This window comes from Schistocerca piceifrons, chromosome X (assembly GCF_021461385.2).
Source record: "Schistocerca piceifrons isolate TAMUIC-IGC-003096 chromosome X, iqSchPice1.1, whole genome shotgun sequence".
In the NCBI taxonomy this organism is placed as follows: domain Eukaryota; kingdom Metazoa; phylum Arthropoda; class Insecta; order Orthoptera; family Acrididae; genus Schistocerca; species Schistocerca piceifrons.
Window position 1 is genome coordinate 152,788,199 of NC_060149.1, and position 24,263 is coordinate 152,812,461.

The 24,263-nt window shown below is 37.9% G+C and overlaps 1 protein-coding gene across 3 annotated transcripts in view; it reads right to left on the reverse strand.

Annotated features, from left to right (window-relative positions):
* The window catches only part of LOC124721137 (nuclear pore complex protein Nup98-Nup96-like), a 229,336-nt gene that overhangs the window by 7,876 nt on the left and 197,197 nt on the right, over positions 1-24,263 (reverse strand). For all 3 annotated transcript variants that reach the window (XM_047245955.1, XM_047245953.1, XM_047245954.1), the window contains 2 exons: positions 19,045-19,200; positions 1,989-2,086 (listed from right to left, as the gene is read on the reverse strand). In XM_047245955.1, the coding sequence (XP_047101911.1) occupies positions 1,989-2,086; positions 19,045-19,200 (254 nt within the window). The remainder of the gene's footprint in view (positions 1-1,988; positions 2,087-19,044; positions 19,201-24,263) is intronic.

The following is a 24,263-nucleotide window of genomic DNA, read 5'->3' on the forward strand; positions in this document are numbered from 1 at the left end:
CCAGTATTACTTAGCTCTCCTTAACACCAACTAATACATCCTGTTGCTGAATATGTTGTAATGAAGAATGACAACTTTACCTCCTCTGTGAATGCATGCATCTTTTCTTCAATAACCCATCACTCTTTTACATCTTACACAATTTCATATCTAAACATAATGTAAAATCTGAAGATAATGTGAACAGGACAATTTCAGATGTCACCACATAGTACTAATGTATACAAAACCATGCCTAGCACATATTCCTTCACGTAGGTACACTGACTACATAGTAGATCAGAGGCAGCCGATAACTTCAACAACACACTTCGCTTTCATACACTAGTTTATGAAACCACATAAAATTTCACAAATTTGAACTGCAGCTAGGGCACTCTTGAATTTAAATATTGTGGACACCAACTAACAAAACAAAACTGTGTACTCTAGTGGAGTGTGACCTTGAAAATGCAAGATGCACATTTATTTGCATTATTTTACATTTCACTTTAGTTTGAAGTTCTAAGCTCTGCTGTGTTCCACATGAGCACTACATGACATAGGTAGTTATGTATGAAAAATCAATATTGCCGTCAGTGACAAGGAAGCTGATGAAAAAATTGTTACAAATTGTTAATGAAGGATACAAAATGGTGACTATAAGCAGTATGCTTCTGGAATTATTAACTATTTATTTCAAAATACTGCTAAGGTAATGTACGTGGAGTACCATTGTAGACAGCAAGCACTGTTGATGGTCCTGTAACAATACTAAAACAATTTGAAAATTTTGTTTAAACAATTGATATACCTTACATCCTGAAGTTTTTTTTTTTTTTTTTTTTTTTTTTTTTTTTTTTAGAAGAGTTCCTATTTTAAAAGATAACCTTAGAAGCGATTTCATTATAAGGAATCAATCAAATGGATTAGTTAAAACATTTATGGAATTCACATGAAGTGATTTCAGGGAAGTTTATGCCTTTTTTCCAACCTATTTATTTCCAAATGTCTTTTACAAATGATCTGTTACTAAACATTCTGATGACATATAATCTCTATTTTTAGGACATCTTGTCTCAACACCACCAGACCCTTAAACAATTGGTTATTTTCTCAGATTCCAGGATACATGTGGGACATCGCCAACTGTGGTCTTAAACAAGCCATATTCGTTTTTGAATCACGAGGACAGTTTACCAGGAATTTGAGAATTATTTTTATAGCTCCACAAATTTATTGGAACACACTTCCATTTGCCTTTCCAACAATTACGACTGCCATCGTGTTATTCAGCTTCCTCTGGCTAACAGTTTTTTTATTCTTTTCTTTCAAATACACACACTTAGATAATAAAAATGTTCTTTGATTTCTCTAATCAGATGGTAAATGATAATTATGACACTGCACATGCATTAAGACGGAACTATGAACTTGCATTAAGATGGAACTATGAACCTAGCAAAAAGTAATAGTGAATCATCATGCAAACTGTATGTGAAATACATGCAATCCACAAATTGAAGGGAATTCTAATCAATGCTCTTATTCTTTAAGAAAGGAAGAAACAAACTAGAAGCAATAATAGTATCAAAATACCTTATTACTATTTCACCTGACAGTCATTTATTTATTTAAATAAAAAAATAAAAATGTATTCTCTATATACTGAACTTTCATTCCTGTCGCCGTCCCCCTAACCCCTTAAAAAAAAAAAAAAAAAAAAAAAAACACCTCTCCCTCCTGCACCTTAGCCAAATCCTCTCCTTGTTTTGACTAACATCAAACTGAATTATTCCATTAGGAACTACTGATGTGACATTTCCTCCTACAGCTTCTGCTCACTTGCTGTTTCAGATTTAACAAAATATGTATTCTATGGGCAAATGCCCAATATTCTCTCTCTCTCTCTCTCTCTCTCTCTCTCTCTCTCTCTCTCTCTCTCTCTCTCTCCCCCCCCCCCTCCCCCCCCCCGACAAACATACACACAGACACACACATATTCTTACCATTCACTACATACTCTGGAGCCAAATGTTTCATCAGAATTTTGTGGGCAAAGTTGAACTGTCCTGCTTTATTTAAGAAACATGCAGCAAAATGATACCTGTAAGACAAAATAAGAAAATATGACAATATATAAGAACAACCACAGTAATTGCTTATACAAATAGTAATTTAACTTCATGAAAGCACAACATTGGAAGTACGATTTCTCTTAGATTATTCTAAAAATGTATAAGAGACTAGATGCTGCAATTGACAGTAAATCTTAACGTAAACACTGATGGAACTAAATAATTTTTTGTAGTGGAAGAAAGAATTATCAAACAGTATTTGCGATTTACTGGAACAGTGCAACAATTGCAGATCCCATATACAAGAATACTAATACAGCCACATACATCAAACACTAAAGTTTAGGGGCAGCCTACCATTAAATAACAATCAACAAAACAATGGAAAATCCAGGATGTAATGTAACAATATAATGGAAAATAATATAAATAATGAGTCTGGCTTCAGCAGCCAGAGACTGTGTGTGTGTGTGTGTGTGTGTGTGTGTGTGTGTGTGTGTGTGTGTTTTGACAAAGGCCCTGTTGGCTGAAAGCTAACGATCACAGTCTTTTTGTTGTGCCTTGGGTGACAGTAACACTTCTCAAAAGGGAATTATAATGATATCTAGGCAAATAACACTAGGAGATCCCTGAAACTTATGATAATGGGGTAAATTTTATGGCAGGTAAGTCAAGAGAGAGAGAGAGAGAGAGAGAGAGAGAGAGAGAGAGAGAGAGAGAGGTGAAAGCAGGATTTATATATGAAAGCCAAACTAAAGCATTACTTTTAAGTTATTATGTAAGGATATACCTGTGAGGTTTCAGCTAACTTTGTAGTTCAATCAGTAATTATTTCTCTCTCTCAGCTGGACATCCAATGCTACAAAAGCACAGCCCATAAAAAACCTATTGAGGACTGCCAAGCATGTCAAAAATATAGCACAGTAGCTGGGATTTGAAGTTGATATTGATAGATCACTCAGTCAAATGCCCTTGTTAGTTTTCTAAGTTTTTCCTACTGCTTTCAACAGTGAAAAACATGGCCAGTATCAAATGGCACAAAGTACTCACTGTCACGGGCTGTAAGTGACAGGTGTATCTATGTAGAAATTACTTCAGAATTCATACAGTAAGATGACATCTCTTTACTGTCTTTAACTTGAAGGGACTTTCCCATGAAATATGTACAGGGACTAAAAATTTCCTGCAAATTTTTGTAACTTTCAGTGGATGTTGTGTAGTAAACCAGTCAGAAACAAATCTCCTCAGGCAACAAATTTTCATTTCCTTTTTTTTTTTTTTTTATTATCACAAAAGCCAACTGCCTTGAATTCCACTGTGTAACAGTTTTTTCTGCATGCAAAGACTGCTTAACTGATATCACAGCAAGTGGTGGTATTAACCTGATGATGCTGGTTTTGAATCTCAATTGTTCATTACACCATTGTGCGGCTAACCAGAGTATTGATTCGAGGGTGCTACTAAGCACTGGAAATTTTATATCTGCAAGTCATGTACTACTAGAAGTTCATGTCTTGTGATCATCATTACGAGCATAATAAAATAAACGTCTTCAGAATGATGAAATAATCTCATGTTATCAACCAAGTATCATCATCATCATCATGAAGCAATATTTCAACAAATTTCCTACTCATTACCATGATATGAAGCTACGGATTCATATGAGATGTGATGTTTTCCAGCTAAGGAACTTCAGATGCCTCTGGCTGATCTACAGACAGCCAAACCTACACTAAACACATTACATATGTGTCTGAAGCCATTGTTGACAGAACAGACATCCTGGAATTGTCATGTTGGGTGAAAGAAGGTTGTCACGAACTGTTTCTCCATTCCTCCTCCTCCTCCTCCTCCTCCTCCTCCTCCTCCTCCTAATCCCCCCCCTCCCCCCTCCTCCTCCTCCTCCTCCCCCCCCCCTTCTACCCCCCTCCTCCTCCTGAATCATATATAGGTAGTGCTTTATTTGCTTCAGCAGAAGTTTATATGGCAGCTTTCCATTAAATGTTTTAATTCAGCAGGTAGGTTTTTGTTGTCTCCAGCAGCTTCACGTCCAGTGCTGCCTTTTACACCACAAGCAGCAAAGAAGGATCAGCATAATCGATTTTACTTTTTATACAATCTATGAGATGTATAATGGTGATTAACCGGTAGCCACATGATCACCTGGTATCACTGAGACACCTGAATATGGCGTAATGTAACACCTAAATTGATTGAAAGTAAAATCAGACCTATAAATACAGATGAATGTGTCATCTTTACTGTAGGGAAAAAAAAGAAAGAAAGAACCACCACCTTCATGGGGACACGGTGGCAATTTAAAAACTCTGCATGTAAATGTACAAAAATGGGTGTTCACTGTTGCAGGACATTGTGATGAATCCAGATAGCTCACTGGAGCAATACATGCACAGGCAGAAGAACATACATGAACCTTTACCTACAACACCGAAGAGTTGATATCATCCACTATAGAACAATACTGTGTTCACGACCTGGTGCAATAAGGTTGAGCAAATTTTGACAAGTGAAGCCTGCCAGCCACACTGCAGTATTTACAGGAACTCTTTTGCAAGAACAGCTATTCTGAGATGTAAACAGAATGTGATCTCCAGTTTAAGAAGTACACAAAAAAGCCACAAGGATGAAATCACATGTCTGGTTTGCCTGCGATATGTAACCCATCTGCCACTGCAAAAATAGCATGCGAGGACCATACTATAACAAACTCCCAAAAGTCTAGTACATTCCAGCCTCCTCATAATATCAGCTAGAGCTGAGGATGCCTGTTTGTAGTACTCTGACTGGTTCTGGTAAAAACTACTTATGGGCTCCAGACAAATCTGCAGTGGCGGAACACTGGTTTGAACACACAAATGTGCTGTGTCGTGCCAATGAGGTTTTGTGCACACTTCAAAGACAATGGTAGAACAATTAATTTAATATCTTGTGAACTAGGTGAATGGCTCCCACTCCGCATCAGATGTATCTTTAATGCAAGATTGTCAAAGCAATGTAGGCAATAAACATTACTGACAGGCACCATGTATCTGGGACTCCCTCTTGGGGAAGCACAAGAATGGTCCATCCAAAACTCCCTGACCAGATGGGATCTTTGATAATCACTGCTCCACAATCTCATCTCCTTTTCACCTGAGGTGACTTGTATAAACGTTCCTTCAAAGAGAGACTACTCAACTGATGAAATAAGACTCTATTCAGCTGATAAAATAACAACAATAATCCGTAAGTAAAATGCATCAAGAAAGTTTACATTCTCATTTCATGAGTTGTCAGTCTCTTAGGCCACAGCCAGAAAGTGCTTTCACATCTTCCTCTGGCTGTGTCCAAATCTCAACCAGATTTCCAATGTGAGGCTGATGCCACAAAAATGGGAAGAGAGGGCTGTGGCTAGCCTGAGATCAGAATAATGGGCCACTTACACCAATCCATTTTCCTCCTGATTTTCAGTGAAGATTTTAACAGTGAAAGAGTGATCTAGTGCCAACGATAACTAAATTTGTTACTTGATTGGCAAAATGGTGATGTTCAATCAAGTTTAGAGAAGAGAAAAACACTGTTGATTAAAATACTGAATTGCCTCAAATTGTTTTTCTTCATTACATACAATAACCTAGCACATTACTCATCAAATCTATTCATAGAACAAAAATTATTAATTATCACTCAAAAGTCCGTCAAACATAATATCTCTTATGATAAAGATTTTAATGACAGTCAGAGGAGATTACTCTCTGTGTGCCACCACCCTCTCAATGTGACGTTACAGCAACCTGCCCCAATTTCTTACCTTCTTCAACCCATCCCTCTTACCCACCAGAGAAAAGCTAAAACGAGATTTCTTCTGTTTTTAAAATAATATATGTCAACAAAAACACTGACTTTTACCTCCTTGAGTACAGGCCAGCCATTCCATCAAATCAGTGCACACTCCACTGCAGAGTGAAAAATTATTCTGGCATCGACCTCACATAAAGCACTCAGTTACTAAATTAACTGATTAAATAGTGTTCTAGAGTAATAAAATCATATTATTTAAAGAGTGCTGATTTTATTTTAATCTTATCAGGAATATGTCCTGAAATAAGCGTTTTTGTACATAGTAATAACTTCCTTCAAAATTATGTGGTTAGGGGGAAGGTTAAAGTGAAACCTCATAATTAACTATTTCTAAAGAAAGATGGTGAATTAACTCAGATTCATAAAATTTATGGGATACTGCTTGGATGTGGTTTAAGGTGTGTGTGTGCATGTATATACAAAGTAAAGCATTTCACACAGTAAATAGCCAAAACTTAGGAAATCATATATAAAGAAGTCTCAATTGTGCTTCCACAACTACAGTATGGGCCAATTATATAAAGCAGCTTATCTTAGATTAGCACAGAAAACAAACTATTTTCAAGATGAACTCTGAAATCTAGGTTGTACAAGTTAACCTAAGAGTATATCAGCATGAACTGGTATCACCTCTGACTGGCAAAATTGTGTGTATAAAGTGAAGTTCATCTGTAATTTAAGTTTGCAATTAACAAAACAACAAACCATATTTTGTGTGAATACAAGTTGAAAAAAGAAAATAACAAAAATGATGACAACACAAAAAAAAACCGGCAAGAACATACATGAATGTTTCCAGAATTAGACTTTCACTCTGCAGCGGAGTGCGCACTGATATGAAACTTCCCGATAGATTTAAACTGTGTACCAGACCGAGACTCAAACTCTCAATCTTTGCCTTTCGCAGACATGTGCTCTGCCATTTGAGCCCTGAGTCCTGCTTGGGTTCAAGTCTTGGCCCGGTACACAGTTTCAATCTACAAGAAAAGCTAAGCTTTCATATATAATACTGTCTTTTTTTGCATGTGTTACCCTTAAAGATGTATCAGACACAAATGTACCACAAAAATTTTAAATAATGACAAATGTCTGGTCTTCTGGGCCCACATTTTTCGAACTGGCTGGTCCTCAAATCGTTACGCTTCGAATGAGAGTCAAACACACTGTGATTTAAGAAATTCATTGCATGTTCTCACACATAACATAGTTCATCTTGTGTAAAGGAAAAATTAATTTAAAGGTAATGATTTTCAAGACTACCATCTGCAATATTTTCCTGACCTGTTCAAATTTGGTTCGCTTGAGCAGTTGCCAGGGAGAGCCAGGAAACAAGTGTTAGCACAGCTACAATGTTGTAGGAAGCCTGTGCTTAGTGTTCATTCTTCTCACACACCTTTCACTGCATTTTTTTTAGAATTTCATGTGTAAACGGGCATCATGGGGCCAGCTGCAGCACTGCAGCATGTTGTTCAGAGGGGATATATGGAGTAGTTGTACTTTGGGCAATTGTTTGTTCATCCTATCCAGATAAGGAATGCAAAATAAGAAAGCAGTCGTTGGCACAATATTTATTTCAAAACTAGACTCAAACTCATAGTATCTTGATATTTTGCAGTGTGGTGGTTTTAACATAGATTTGTTTTATTTGTACGCTGAAATACTGTTACATAGCATTTCTTGTCAGGTTTACACCTACACAGCGATGTAAAAAGCTAATAAGACACAATTTTCTTGGGGAAAAACGTCAGAAGTATACACTAGAACTAATAAAAATCAACTTTCCATGACTTTTTGGAATATATAAAAATTAACAAGGTTGTAAGTAAAGCCAAAGAACTGTATAATTGACAGTGTATATTCTACGCTAGGTGTAAATATAAAGCATTGTAGGGAATTACAACAATAAAACATGATGTGCTGCCAGTCTATAATTTACTGAGGAATGGCGTTCTGTAAATTACGACATGAACAACACAAATTAAGAAATAATGTCAAGCCTATAGGAGGCACAAAACTATTGTTGAGACAAGTCTTGTGATCAAAAAACACTTACTGTGTTTGACGGAAGGCAGATATGTAAAATTTTGATAAAGCTGGTTTTTGAGAAGTAAATTTTCTTGGAGTACCAGTATGTATTACCTCACGTTTGGCTCTTTAGTATGGCATAATGCCATTTGTGGCAGAAGATGAAAATATGCACTCGAAATTAAGTGAACAATTGAAACTAACCACTTTGTTTCAAATAAATTGATTGTCTCTGCAGAGAAGAAATAACAACAGCCAAATTTCTTTAGCAGACTGACAGAAATAACTTCATTGTTCTTCAAGATGATTAATTCTTGATTGCCAATAATGTGGAAATAAAATAAAATCAGAAATTTGTAACTAATAACAGTCTTCTGTAATTATGTGAATGTATTTTAATTCACTTGATAGCTCCCAGCCACATAAATCCATTTTGTTTTCATTTGGTGAGAGAGCTGTAAATGGAGAGAGAACAGCAAAATCATGAAACAAACGCAGATCACATGGAGGCTACTCCCCATGATAACTCTGGGATGTGCACACATGAATCTGGCACCTTGGCTGCACGAGAAAAAAATTTTCAGTGTAGCATTTGGCTGCTCGCACCAACTGCTTATACAGCTAATAGCCACACTTCAAGTAACAAGATGCAGGAGGAGAGCTGTTCACACGCAATTTCAGCTCTGGTGTGCGCACAAGCCCACTGGCAACTGCTCAAACGAGAACCTGATTTAAACAGTTGTGATGTCACAGTCATTGAAAGCAGTTTGCTGTTATGAAGTATTACACAGTCTTCATCCTAAAACCTTTGACACTTTTGCTGCCAGTGCACACTAGTGTGCATACTGTGTTTTGTTGCTGTAAATGGTGCATTTTCTTTGCCCATCAAGTTTTATATTGGCGTTTTTCTCTGGTTTGTACTTTATTGCTGCAGTATTATTCTGCAATAGCAGGCTAAAGTAAAATTCTTTGTTACAGTATCAGTTCTTACCAGCCAAAATTACAAAAATTTAACTGAAAACTAAAACAATGAAAAATTCCCATAATTCTTAAAAAATTCCGGGTTTTCCCTGGATTTCCCAATTGTCCTGGGACACACACACCCTGCAACACTATCTCATGCTAATTCAGACAGACTGAGCCTTGTTCGGCTGCTCAAATATTGGTATTATATAACATGGTGAATTTGTTAACAAGGTTCACTTTCTGAACTAAGATCAAAACTTATTAGTGGAGCTATGTGAAATTCACGTACGCTATAAATGCAAAATGGTTTCACTGTGAAAAAAAATAGTTATTCCAATACTACTTGGTACAGTCTGTCATATTTTCGGTCGATTTCAAAGTGCAAAAAAAAAAAACGTGAAACCAGCATATTTCAGTGAAATTTATTACTTAAGTGCTAAAACATCTGAATATACAGGAACTAGACTCTTACTGTTTTTAATACATCCACAACTGTAAGTGGAGTAACCACAAAGATGAGGAAAAAAAAAGGGCGAAAATTATGATTGCAAACATATACTTGTTGAGTAATTACATATGTGCTAGTGACATTCTGCTGAAGTGTCCAATATACATTTACGCATTACGGAGTTACCATGGAGTAGATGAAACAAGGTATGTCTCTGGGACATTTGATGTCATTGGAAAGTGAACACTACACCAAGGATGTTTTATTCATATCTGGATAGAACAGAACAAATAAAAGTGAGGCAAGAAACAAGCATCAAAGTCAACATAAATAGTAGAAAATCAGCATTTGTAGCTTACAAAACTTTACTACATAACTGAACAGTAGGTTTGTTTTTTCTTTGTTGGGTGTGAAAGTAAAGTAGTGCAGAATTTTTGGATTTGATGATTATCAATTTTTTTGCTTCACTTTCATTCGCTTCACTTTCTATCTGAGTAGAAATACAGCATCCTTACACTGGAAACAGAAATGTTTGTTAGAAAAGCAGTCAACATACACCAGTTGCTTGACTTTTGGGATGGCTGTTCTTTTCTGTCATATAGTGTATTCTTTACTCTTCAGTTTTCATAATTATTAAACAATTTCTAATACACTTACAGCTTCAATTTTTTGTAAATATTTTCACCAGATACACATGGTATCACGGGAACTGCACACACTTAACCTTTACATCACAAAGTTTTGTTAATTCATGAACATTGTAAAGTGATTGTAGTGTGTTAAAAAAATGGGTAGGCATTACTTCAGTTTTCAGAAGTGATGTCATGTCTATCCAAAGGAGGAGGCTATTATGCACATGACAAATTCTTGTGTGTGTCACTTTTGTATCGTGTAACTCAACTGGGAGGAGGACAATTTAGAGAAAAACATTGAAAGTGCTACGAAAAAAAGAAAGAAATTTTAAAGGATTCCATCTGATAGTTTTTTGACGCATTATCGTAATTCCATCAACACCTTTCTGCCTGTTTGAGATGTACTGAGATGCCTGAGAAAGCGCAACTTCTACTCTATGAAAAGCTTGAATACAATGAATCTCTAAGACCTGCTTTATCTCCAATTTGGTAACAAACCCTTCTTTAAGAAAAGGACTGCGTTGAAGGAATAAACATGAAACATTTTTCATGTTGAAATCCAGTTTTTACGTAATTCCTAACATGCTCAACTGAGTTTCTGATTTATTTCAATTTGACACAGGTTGTATTTTTTGTTGTGAGATGCAGTAAATGGTAATCAATTCAACTGGTTGACAGGTATCTAGATCATAGTTAGTAACTCTGCTTCTCGTTTAACAATATTGGCAGATGCATTTGAAGAATCGGATATGTATTTCCACGTACAAAGTCATGTGATCTGACCTTAGTCACTAAATCTATGAATGGTGCACGAATTGCAGTTGTTTGTTTACTGAAGTGTTGATGCTATCAATTTTATTTTTGTGGAGTTAGGACCAGCAAATGTAGAAAGCTTACTTCACAGCAACAGCTGCCAATCATCCACAATGTTGATGACAATCTTAACATAAATCTTTCTGACATGGTGGAGGAATACAGTTCAGCACCACCTACATAAGTGGCATACTCAAAAATATGGAAGCGTTTTTAAATACATCAGCTAATGATACCTGTGGATCCAAAAGGAAGGACAGTCATATGTCTACATTCAATGATGTGGAAAAAACTCTTCTGAAGTAGTTTCAAGGACAGAGAAGAGGAAGCATTCCTGTAAGCAGAAACATACTGCAATATAAGACTCGTGAAATCATTCTGAAGATCAGCATTGACAATTTCAATGTATCCAATGGCTGGTTGCATCTTTTTAAAAACCTCAATCTCTTGTTCCAAAGTGTGAAAAGAGAAAGTGAGGCTCTGCTGATTAAAAAAAAGAGAACTCTCGGCAGAAGCCTGGAGTCTTTTATAATATAATTGCTGCAGAATCATATTCCTTTACAGGAGAAAAATGTCACAGAGGTAAAAGAGTAAAGAAAGGGTGGCACTAGTTCGTGTAAATTGTGATGAAATTGAGAAGTTGCATTCACTATTAATTGCCAAGTATTTCTAAAACATAAAAACAGTAATTTGTACTTCCAAGTACATCAGCAGTCCTTCAAGACTGCATATAAATGCTTGAAAAAAGTCAAAGATTTCTGACAAGATTAATGCAGCAAGAAGGAAAATTGTACTATTTACTGATGTGTTCCCTGTACATCCCAAGGAAACATAATTTATGAGGAATTTAAATGCTTGTGTGCCTCCAAACTCAGGAAGTCGCCTGTAGCCTCTGGACCTATGTACAAAATACTTCGTTAACGCGAAGTACAGAGTAGCAGTTGTGATGAAGTCATTTTCAGTCTGAGAGGAAGGAAGTGATGAGACAGCATTGTACAGTCTATAGGAATTGATACTGTCAGGAATCTCTTTTCCTCCTTAATGCACATGAATCAATTTTAACTTTTATTAACTATCTGTAGTGACACCTTCCTTCACTGCAAAATGCTGTAAGGACAAAATAAACGAGATATCTTGATTTAAAAAAGGATATGTTCTGTGGAAAGTGCAAAACTATATATTTACTGCATTTAAATTTTTAGCACAGCACATTAGTAATTTTGTAAATAAAACCACTTTACCCATGATATACTGTGGAAGACATGCATTTGTTACATGTAAGACAGTTGGGTCACTCATTTATGAAATTTTGAGTGTCTAAGAATAAAATATAGCAAGTGACATGACAGAAAATCCACAGTATTTACGGATCATGTTGTTACTCACTAAAATGAATGGCATGTGTCTGAATACCAGGCAGCAAAGACTGAACAATAATTCCTCAGGGGACAGACACAAAACAAGTCATTGCCATCATTTTCCAATCATGAAACCCTGATGTTGGTTGAACAGGTTGCCTGCTAATTTTATTTCCACAGCTTCCTTGGATACTGAATACCAATAGGATTAGGCTGTAGCCAGTATCTTGATTTTCATGTAAACCACGGAATGGGCAGTGGAAAATCTATGTTTGGTACTGCAGATCTCCTTTTCTGGTGTCTGATGCATTGTTCTTGTACAATGTGTATTGTTCTCCTAAGTAATTATTACCACACTGATGAGGAATTCAATAAATACCCAACTTTCATAAAAACAAATCATCTTCCACATATACCTTATTATTTGTCGATCTGCCAGTGCGTGGAAGGGTACATACACTTTGTCTTATTGAATTTATTTTCCAAAAGCACCAGTTCGTATTCTCTGCTGTGGAGTCTGATGTAAGAGCCCTACGTACAGTAGTTCTACATACAGTATAATCTCTTTAGCACATTTTTGAAAGGACTGCAGATTTTGAGCCTTAAGTGGAACTATGTACTGCTGAAATATACCTAATTTGTTAATGACTCGATTTTTTCATCTGAGAAAATACAGGATTAGGGGTACCATACTTGTGGTCAAATGGAATCTCTTAATGGCACACTTACTGACATGCTACAGCAGTAAATTATAGCACAAAATGCACTTTTTCAAAATCATGTTCATAATATCCTACCCAGAAACACTCAAAATTATGTGTTAGTGTACAAGAAACAAAAATCTACATCTACATGATTACTCTGCTAGTCACAGTAAAGTGCCTGGCAGAGGGTTCAATGAACCACCTTCAAGTTGTGGCTCTACCATTCCACTCTCAAATGGCATGCGGGAAAAACGAGCACTTAAATTTTTCTGTGTGAGCCCTGATTTCTCTTGTTTTATCGTGATGATCATTTCTCTCTATGTAGGTGGGTGCCAAAAGAATGTTTTCACAATTGGAGGAGGAAACTGGTGATTGAAATTTAATGAGAAGATCCCATCCCAACGAAAAATGCCTTTGTTTTAATGATTGCCACTCCAATTCACATATCATGTCTGTGGCACTATCTCTCCTATTTCGTGATAATACAAAACGAGCTGCCCTTCTTTGTACTTTTTTGATGTCATCCGTCAGTCCCATCTGGTGCGGATCCCACACCGCACAGCAATACTCCAAAATATGGCAAACAAGTGTGGTGGTGTAAGCAGTCTCTTTAGTAAACCTGTTGCATGTTCTAAGTGTTCTGCCAATGAATCGCAGTCTTTGGTTGGCTCTAGCCACAATATTATCTATGTGATTGTTTCAATTTAGGGTATTTGTGATCGTAATCCCGAAGTATTTTGTTGAATGTACAGCATTCAGATTTTTGCGACTTACTGCGTAATCTAAATTTAGCCGATTTCTTTTAGTACTCATGTGGATAACTTCACACTTTTCTTCATTCAGGGTCAATTGCCACTTTTCGCACCATACAGATATCTTATCTAAATTATTTTGCAGTTCATTTTGGTCATGTGATGACTTTACAAGATGGTAAATGGCAGCATCACTGCAAACAGTCTAAGATGGCTACTCAGATTGTCTCTTATGTCGTTAATATAGATCAGGAACAACTTCCTTGGGGAACACCGGATATTATTTCTGTTTTATTTGACAACTTTCCATGTATTACTACGAACTGTGACCTTTCTGACAGGAAATAACAAATCCAGTTGCACAACTGAGGTGATATTTCATAGGCACACAGTTTGGTTAGAAGATGCTTGTGAGGAATGGTGTCTAAAGCATTCTGGAATTGTGTTAAATACAGTGACACTGGCCAAATCCAACACATTGGATATGTACACTTATGCCATCAGCCTAATGGAATGCAGGGGAGTCACGTGACATGACAGTGCACCTACTAGCATCCAAAATATCTATGTGGCATGTGCTGAAGAAAAAATGAAAAGACACTAAAACTGCAATTATTATTACAGTTCTCAAAACAAACTAACATTCTTCATTTAGCCTCTCTTCATTAGTGAATCACTACTGGTAACTAAATAAGGGTTGTCATTTCAACAAACTATCAGTATACTGTACATCCTGTTAACCTAACTACACTAAAGCATGATAACATACAGTGCGTACTCCTGTCTTCATGAAGGTTTCTTTTATCCAATTTTAATACTGTATTGTCTATCTTTGTTACTGTGTTCAACACACAACTGACTTCAAAACGGACATAATGCGTAACTGTGACCATTGCATCAATAGCTTTCGACATTGTAGGAAATGGTGAAGGTTCCAGTTCATCCTTGTCTTCACTTTCCTCTGGTTTCTCTGCCATCTGTTCCTCCAACACATCATCAACTATCATGGACTGACGAACGGCAACACCTTAGTCACAGTCAACATATTCATTGAAGCTAAGACAGTAATCGTTTTCTTCTTGTCCTATTATTTGCTGCCACTGTTCAGCTGCAATTACTTAGTTTTCTGATGTGATGTCTTCTGCCAGTATCCAATGAAAGCCATCCTCCTTGAAGCAGTTTGAGATTGTGCTTTCTTGCACAGAATCTCAGTCACTTTTTACAAAATGCATAGCATCCCAGGTCATAACGTTTTTCATTGTACAATGAGGGCAAGCCAGTCTCTTCTGTACAAGAACCTTCGCGTATTTTTGTTTCAGGCATTTTGTAACACCTTACTCAAGTATCTGCAGGTGACTTTTAGAACTGGGAGGAAAAAACATCTACGTCATTTTACTGTAGTGTATCTTAGGGATGCACTGCACACTGGTCAATAAACAGAATTATTTTCCTTTTTGCAAAGCCCAGTTTTGCATCCCACGCATGCAAAAATTGTTCAAAAGCAGTAGTTTTTACCCGTGCACTCTCATTTGATTTATATCGACATGGAAATATCCTCACATTTTTGAAGCATTGTGGACTCCGTCTTTCCAATTATTACTGGCATCAACTTTTCTGTTACATCTTTGTTACAATATAATACAGCAGTTAGCCTCTCTTAATTAAATTTTTCGCCAAGGAGAGGGGAGGGGGAGAGCCTGTTCATCTGCATTAAAAACATCATCGAGACTGTACTTTCCTGTGACAAATGGAAGAGTATTTTTCCACGACTGAACATTGTCAACATTCACACTTCCAGTCTCTCTTCAAACATATTTATACACTAAATTATGTCTGTTCTAGGATGTTTCATTCCAGAGTCCCAACTTGTATGCCAAATATTTTGCTTTAGCATGAACCACTGTACTGTCTACTGAAATGTTCAAAGCACAAGCATGTTTTATCCACTTAAGTAGTACATTTTCCCGTTCTGAGAACAGACTGTTGTGCACTATTTTGCTTGCAAGTTCCTCTGTCCAAACATGCTGCTTTAATTATTTTTTGTTTGCTCACTATTATATTTAATGTTGATAGAGGAATGTTTAGTTTTCAAGCAATATCAACACACTTTATGTGTGAATTTTTGTCCACTTCCTGAATAATGTTCCACTTTTCTTTATTTGCAAACTGGCTTACTGTCTTCTTGTCCATGACGAATTAGGAGTAGCTAAACTTTGGATTTCTACTGGCCATTCCATAGATTACAGGAAACTCAAGATACTGAATACAGCCTCATCCTATTGGGATTCAGTGGTCAAGAAATCAGTGGAGGAGGAGGAGGAGGAGGAGGAGGAGGAGGAGGGGGGGGGGGGGGGGAGAGTAAAAAAATACAAGAATACAAAAAATAAAAAATAAATAAATAAATTTGCAGACAACTGAGCTTGACAAAGGAAGTAATTCATTTCACATTTGCCTTTTACGGCACTTTTTGCTGCCTAGTATTCAAATACATGCTGTCAAGTTTAATAAATGAACACACAATTCATAAGCACTATGGATTTTCTGACTTTGCATTTGGTATGGTTTATTCCTAGATGGATGGAGTTTTACCTATGAGCAACTACCTTATCTACAACCGATACTTGTGCCAACTGCCTCGTGTATTTGTGGCGAAATTCACATTTGAATTTGTTGTTGCCTGTAAATGATCAGACTTATTAATTTGAAAGGTTTTTATGGTGTGCCTCAAGACGGAGCCTTAGTGCTCTGAAACTGACTTAAAGAAAGTGGTGATTTGGGAGCTTTTTGAGTGGGTTTACTTTTGCAAAAACTTACAATTTTTTTCCTAAAGTGGTGTTTCTTTGTTTTCATCTTTTGGATCTATCTATACTTTCACCCAATGATTGTTTCTGTTTAGAACAGCAGCGTTTTCCTGCCGGCGAACAGTTCTCCGATTTAAGATGTGTTGACATTTTTCTTTTCTTACCCAATAGATTATTACAAAAAAACTGCCGAATATTAATTCTGACCTTTCAGGGGCATAAATAGCTGTGCAACTCATACTTAAAAATACTACATATGGAACCGACAAGAAGCTTAGCATAGAAATAGAACTGAAAATACCTATTTGCACTTCAGTGGAAGACTTTTTGCATGTTCAAGACTGGTGAGACTGCCAGAGGGGAGAGGAGATGTGTGGAGAAACAATCCCACTCTCCCTCCTGCAGGGCAGCCAGCCTACACCCACCTTCTGTTTTTCTGTGAGAGCAGAACTGACACAGTCGTACAGATCGCCGATGACTTCTGGAGTTGTGATGGTCATACTCTATGACGGTATTCAAAATAAGGAAACAATGAACAATGCACAACAGAAAGTGTTTGGTAATAGCTATCATGTAATTGCTTGTTGAAGTTTGCAGTGTCGTGTAAACAAGGTAGTTTAGGCCCAATGTCTACCAGTATTTGATGCACACAGAGTTCAAAACATCCACCACTTTAAGACACATTAAAATCTCCCCATTATACCAAGTTTTGAACTTCAACTAGCAGACAAACATACTCATTTCTTTATTCTAAGATGTTAGGTCCAACAGCCGAGTCCTACGTTTCATTACACTGTGTATATTTTATACCAACCATTAAACCACCCAACATTTTGTGAGACACTAGAGCATCGCACACATCGATACGATGTTCTGTTCATGTACTTTTTAGTTGTAAACAAGTTCTTATGCACTTTATGTTTCCAAACTGAGCTTTGCTCGATGACATGCAATACATGCAACTGACAACTGGTCACATTTTTTGTATTTATATGCAGAAAATCAAGCTATTTCAGAAAATCAAGCTATTTCAGACCATTTCTGTTAAAATGGTTCATATGGATACAATTTGCTGTGAAATAGCATTTATTAGGTAATTTCACATTTTGAGGCAAACTTTCCATCTGTATCCATACTTATTGCAAATGCTAACTTTTCAAGTTCCTATTTACTGAAGCTCTTGTGCCTATTGTCTTTCCAATGACTGATGGGCATTTACTTTACAGTACATCCTTGTGTGAAGTGGTTTTAGTTCAGTCACAGATTCATCGTTACGATGGCTGTATAGTTACAAGATAAAATTTCAGAGGAAGTAATATTGCTGTCCTGGATGCATGCCTGAAATATGATGGCATATTTAAGTTATCAAGATGCATTGCAATTCTGGTATACAGCAATTTTTCAAGGACTTTAAACAATGTTGTCCCAAGTGAGACAGTAGGCTTTTAGTAGTGTACTTTAAAAATTGCCTACCACTATTAATCTTTTGCTTTTTAAAGATGTCCGCTTGCTTCCTACATTGTTAAGAGGGCTTTACTTCTGTTTCAATGGGTCAAGGGAACACTTTCAGAAATTCAGCGGCATTTTCTGTAATGTATTTGTATCCTGTTTTCCCAGCAACACAAAAATACTGATTGTATTTTTCAGTTGCTTTTTTCTAAAATTAAATGCATTGTTATTTTCAATGTTATAAAAAGTCTGAGGCTCTATTTGTAAAGGCAGCACCAGTATAATCCCTACTTAACAATTTTTATTTTATTACTAACATTATTTTTAAGGTTAAATACAGACTTTCAGGTTTCTCAATAACTTTACTCATTATTTTACAATACTTGCTGTAATGATGTAGCTGAACTGGGTTGTCTGAAAATTCTAATCTGATATACAGCTCACACTTCCTTTTGCATCAAGTTTTTATACCAATGGTGATCTATTAGTTATTGGTGTTGTCTTTGGTTTGAATGCTGGAAACCCATTTTGCACACTAATAGCTCCAATTTATCACTGACCAAACTGCACTTTTACATTGCAGCACTGTGTACCATAAAGAATGGGAACAACTTCTTGCAAGCATGATTTAAAGGCCTGAATACTTTCTTCATTTGTTGTCTAAACTAGTTTCCAATAGGACTTGGGTATACGCTCACTGATATTTGTGTCATTTATACTGAGTTTCTGTCCATCATCGAGAGACTATTGGAGATGTGCAAAACAAAGAATTATCTTCCAATAGGAAGATTGCTAGCAAATTAGGGACGCTTTTTCAAAGCCACTTTGCCGATAAATTTATTAGGTTACAATAGGAATCTTGAAGACAGTCAGGAAATTTACTATCTGCCAAACTAACCTCGCTTCCTGAGCATCCTAAAATCAATCAAGATTGAGCCATTACAAAACTACTACCATTAATTTTCTTCATTCTTTACAAAATTAATTAAGTGTACAATGTTCAAACTATACTGTCTGCACAACGTGGTGATTGTAAATGCTTGCCTGCATGAAATATGCACCATATGATACATTAACATATCCATCAAAATGTATACTGCATTCAAGAAATTTTGTGTTCAACAACTTTAATTGACAGGTGCCCTATAAAGCATTCAAACTCAAATTCTACTTACTTTGCTTGACCAAGAGATTTGTGAGCTTTTATCTCATATATCCAACTAGCAGGTATTTTCAGCTTTCGTTTCACAAAATATTCCTTCTTCTTATAATCTTTATCCCCAACACTGCACAAATTTCTTTCCAGCATACGTAGGACTGCCATTTGGCGCCTTCATGAAGATAAAAGATGCGTTAAATGGGAAGTGTTGCCAACAGAAATTATTTTTATAGAACATGAGACATAATATACACATGACACAGTACAGGTAAAAGGCCACTGACTGTCCTATAGTCAACTCAGTGTAAGTAGATGCCCAGCAGTGCAGTGGGCTGACTATGGCAGCTCCACATGCCTGACTTAACCAAGCGGCTAATACGATTTTGTCGAAGTCTCTATGGTAGCAGCACCTCACTGTTGTCACAGCTGTATACATGGCTTATCTTTTTTGCCTGTAGTTAATTACACTTCACAGCTGAAAGCTTGTAACAGTGGTCCTAGCTGTCATGGATCATCTTACACCAACTCGACTATAGAATAGTAGTAATATTAAGCATAACAAGAATTCAACCAAAATGACAATTTGAGCAGTATAACATTTTCAGCCAAATATTTTTTACACAAATTTTAAGACTGAAAAAAGCATATCATTGACTGAAGCTTCAGTTCCGGATCTCTTTGTGTGAACAGTGAACTATTTTCCATCAGACAGTTACTAATAGTGGCACTCAATAACTGTGGGAGGGGGAGGAGGAGGAGGAGGAGGAGGAGGAGGAGGAGGGGGGGGGGGGGTGTCACAACTATTCTGGTATGAAAAGGAAATTTATAAGTGAACTTGTTTCAATGTGTCATTGTCAATCACCCTAGTTGTGATTACTGCTCTAGACTGTAGAACATAGTAAGTGTGTGGAGAAGTGCAGCCAACAGCACTGCACTGAAGGTGAGAAATCGAATTGGCATTAGACCACAAGTAAGTACTGCAACTGTTTTTACTGATGTATAATGTAGCGAATTAATCAGACCACCACCACCACCACCACGTTGATAAGTAGGGGCCACTATCATGTCATGAACCTACCCCAAGTTGTAGCCTCCTTGTTCATCACCAGAAGATTGTAAAGCAGGGGGGAAAGAGAAAGAAAGAAAGAGAAAAAGAGAGAGAGAGAGAGAGAGAGAAACGATTTTTTTGGGGGGTGGGGAAGTCAAATGACAGACAGGAAAAAAATAAGTAAAGTAATTGTTATAACTGTTAACGTATTTACCCAACGTGACACGAAGTCCATTCCTTCATGAAAAAATGTTTGCAGTTGCCTACGGAACCACAATTGGACCTAGGTGTGCACATTTTCAACCGAATCATAAACGGCCACAAATGTGTTTCTTCAGGCTCCAAGAATACACGAACCGCACGAGGCAAGATCGGGACTGTACAGACGATGTGTAAGGGCCTACCCACATGTTGCCAAGGTTGTTTCCCCCTGCTGCAAAAGTTTCACTGGGAAGCCCTTACCTATCCTCCATACAGTCACAATCTCTCCCCATGCAATTTCCATATTTTTGGAGCTCTGAAGAAACAACTCTGGTTGTCAATTTGCTTTGGATTAAGAGGTGTACACTTGGATGCAATTGGTTGCATAGGAAACTGCAAACAATTTTCAATGAATGCACTGACCATCTTGTTTTGCAGTGAGATAATATATTAAGAGTTATGGTAATTACTTTTGAAACAATAAACAGTATACCTACTTTTTCCATCTACCTCATTTTCATTTGACTGCCTATCATAGTAACAGAAAAGCTGGCAACTTTGCTCACAAACTGGAATAATCTTTTAATCACAGCATTACACATATTGATCGGAACAACCGAATGAAAACAATCATGGCAATCTGTAGTTTTATCTGTCAGTTGAATTGTCATTCATTTACTTTTTTCAAGTGAAAGCAGTCAGTGGCAGCAATCAAATGAAAAGATTCGACACCACTGTAACTTTGCATCTTGATAGTTTGTGGCCTGCAAATTTAGCCCTCTTTCATCCCTTTCATCAGTGGGGACATCCAAAAGATGTAACCTTCCTTCCCTACCTACCTTCTCATGGTATATACCATTGTAAAATGACCACAATTTATCATTACAAAAAAATATTTTAAAAATTTAAATGATATGAATATAATGATGAAGTAGTGATAAAATTTTGTACCATATCAGAACTATGATTTACTGCTAATGGGGAACAGTTTCCTAGGATATCTGAGTACACCTGAAGGACAAATTTTCACTGTCAGTTAAGTCTGGATTTTTGATTTCCAAGCACACCAAACGTTCAAATGTGTGTGAAATCTTATGGGACTTAACTGCTAAGGTCATCAGTCCCTAAGCTTACACACTACTTAACCCAAATTATCCTAAGGACAAACACACACACCCATGCCCGAGGGAGGACTCGAACCTCCGCCGGGACCAACCGCACAGTCCATGACTGCAGGACATTAGATCGCACGGCTAATCCCGTGCGGCTCCAAGCACACCACCACATATTCTCACATGGGGTACGTGAAAATAGCGCAACGGGGGGAATGGAGGTAATTCCATTAGTCCTCACACCATCCAAATTTTCCCAGTAGCGCTATTCCCACATACCCTACGGGATAATTTATTGTAGTTGTGTTTGGATGTCTTAGGTAGGAACATCAGTGGCAACTTAAAGTCAGGCATGAAGGCAAATTCATAGTCAAGCAGAAAATCTGGGTTTGAGTCTTAGTTTGGTATAAATTTTCAGTTTTTCCTACATATTCATTACATTACAATATCTGCATATTTGATCAGTTTAACACCTGATATAATTTTATGCCGCTGCATTTTATTGCTTTCCATTAGAAACATACCTCTCATTTCAGCCCATTTACTTAATTTCATGATATGAATATCATGCAGGATGGTTGAGGCAAAAAACAACAGTTCCATTTACATTTCCAGACAAAAATCAATGAGCTCCAGTAATGGAGAAAAATTACTTCACAGTGTATTCTGAGAAACACTGCGTTAATCACAACATAAAATTAACTAAGAGTTGCAAAGATATCCATACATATGCAAAAGCTTTGAGCTATACAAAAGCCTACACATACAAAGAAATTTGAAACTGAAAGTGAACCTAAAAATTCAAATACACAAAATTGTGATTGATAAAAATATGGCTTTCAAAATACAAAATGGGTATCACCACCTCTGTCTTATCAACGAATTGGAAGCCATGGAAGCACGAATATCACAACCTGTGGAATCACAGAAGTAGTTTTCTTTTTTTGTAATGGAAATGTGGAAGCTGTGCACACACACTTTTTCATCCTCTTAAAAGAGCTCCAAACAAACAACTAAGAACAGCACTTATAACCATGACACTGTAAATGTATTACTCGGAATCATTTCACTAGGCAACCTCCCAATCAGTAGCAGTGTTCAGTTTTTCAAGGCCTATCCACTGTGCCAACTTATAACTAAATCTGAGGGGTTGGTGTTTTTTTTTTTTTTTTTTTTTTTTTTTTGGTCTTAGGGAGCACAACTTCAACAGTCATTAGCGCCCAGACTATGTTAGGAATGTACCGCGAGGCACAAGTTTAAAACAGCAACTAAAAGGGAAAACACAATAAAACACAGACTGACAGGCATAGGATTAAAAAAACAGCATAATCAAATGTCCTTGGAGAGGTTTGTCAAGTTGATAAAACGAAGAACGTGAGCAGCTGCTCGTGGGTCATCCGTTAAAATGGCATCTAGAGTACATGGCAGGCCAAGATCAAGACGCAGTGTGTTAAAATCCAGATAGGACGTTAATATGTGGCGGACCGTCAGCAATTGTCCACATGGGCAGAACGGCGCCGGCGCAGCCATCAGCAGATGGCGATGGCTGAACCAGCAGTGTCCAATTTGTAACCGGGCCAAAACGACCTCCTCCCGCCGAGAAGGGCGTGAGGAGGACGGCCAAGCCGCAGGAAGAGGTTTCAAGGCCCGAAGCTTGTTGTCCGTAAGTGCAGCCCAATCGGCATGCCACAGCGATAGAATGCGCCGACAAAGGACCCTGCTACAATCTGATGAAGGGACACAACAAGAAGCTGTCCGAGGCTGGAGGACCGCAGCCTTGGCCGTGGCATCTGCAGCTTTGTTCCGAGGGATACCGACATGGCCAGGAACCCACATGAAGCTAACCGGAGAACCGTCGTCCACCAGCTGCTGAAGAGAGCGTTGGATCCGGTGCACGAAAGGGTGAACCGGATACGGATCACTGAGGCTCTGGAGTGCGCTCAGGGAATCGGAGCAGATGACATAAGCAGAATGTCGGTGGCGGCAGATGTAAAGAACAGCCTGGTAGACGGCAAAGAGCTCAGCTGTGAAGACCGACCAATGGCCATGGAGCCGGTATTTGAAACTTTGTGCCCCGACAATAAAAGAACACCCGACCCCGTCATTGGTCTTAGAGCCATCTGTATAAATGAAGGTCATATTAATGAACTTCGAACGAAGTGCGACAAAACGGGAGTGGTATACCGAACCGGGGGTAACCTTCTTTGGGAGCGAGCTGAGGTCAAGGTGAACGCGAGCCTGAGCCTGGAGCCAAGGTGGCGTGTGGCTCTCGCCCACTCGAAAGGTTGCAGGGAGTGAAAAATCAAGGTGTTGAAGGAGGCGATGAAAGCGAACTCCAGGGAGTAGCAGGGCAGAGACATACAACCCGTATTGACAGTCGAGAGAGTCGTCAAAAAAGGAACGATAAGACGGGTGGTCGGGCATTGACAATAGCCGACAGGCATACCGACAAAGCAGTATATTGCGCCGATAGGTGAGTGGCAATTCACCAGCTTCAGCATGAAGACTCTCGACGGGACTAGTATAAAACGCTCTGCTCGCAAGACGTAAACCCCGATGTTGTATGGAGTTGAGGCGGCGCGAGATGGACGGCCATGCAGAGGAGAATACGAAGCTCCCATAATCCAGCTTGGAGCGGACGATCGACCGATATAGGCGAAGTAGGACAGTTCGATCCGCTCCCCACGACATACCACTGAGAACACGGAGGACATTTAGAGAATGGGTACAACGGGCAGCCAAATATGACACATGTGGAGTCCAGCTAAGTTTCCTGTCAAATGTAAGACCTAAAAATTTTGTTGTCTCCACGAATGGGAGAGCAACGGGACCGAGTCGTAAGGACGGTGGGAGAAACTCTTTGTAGCGCCAGAA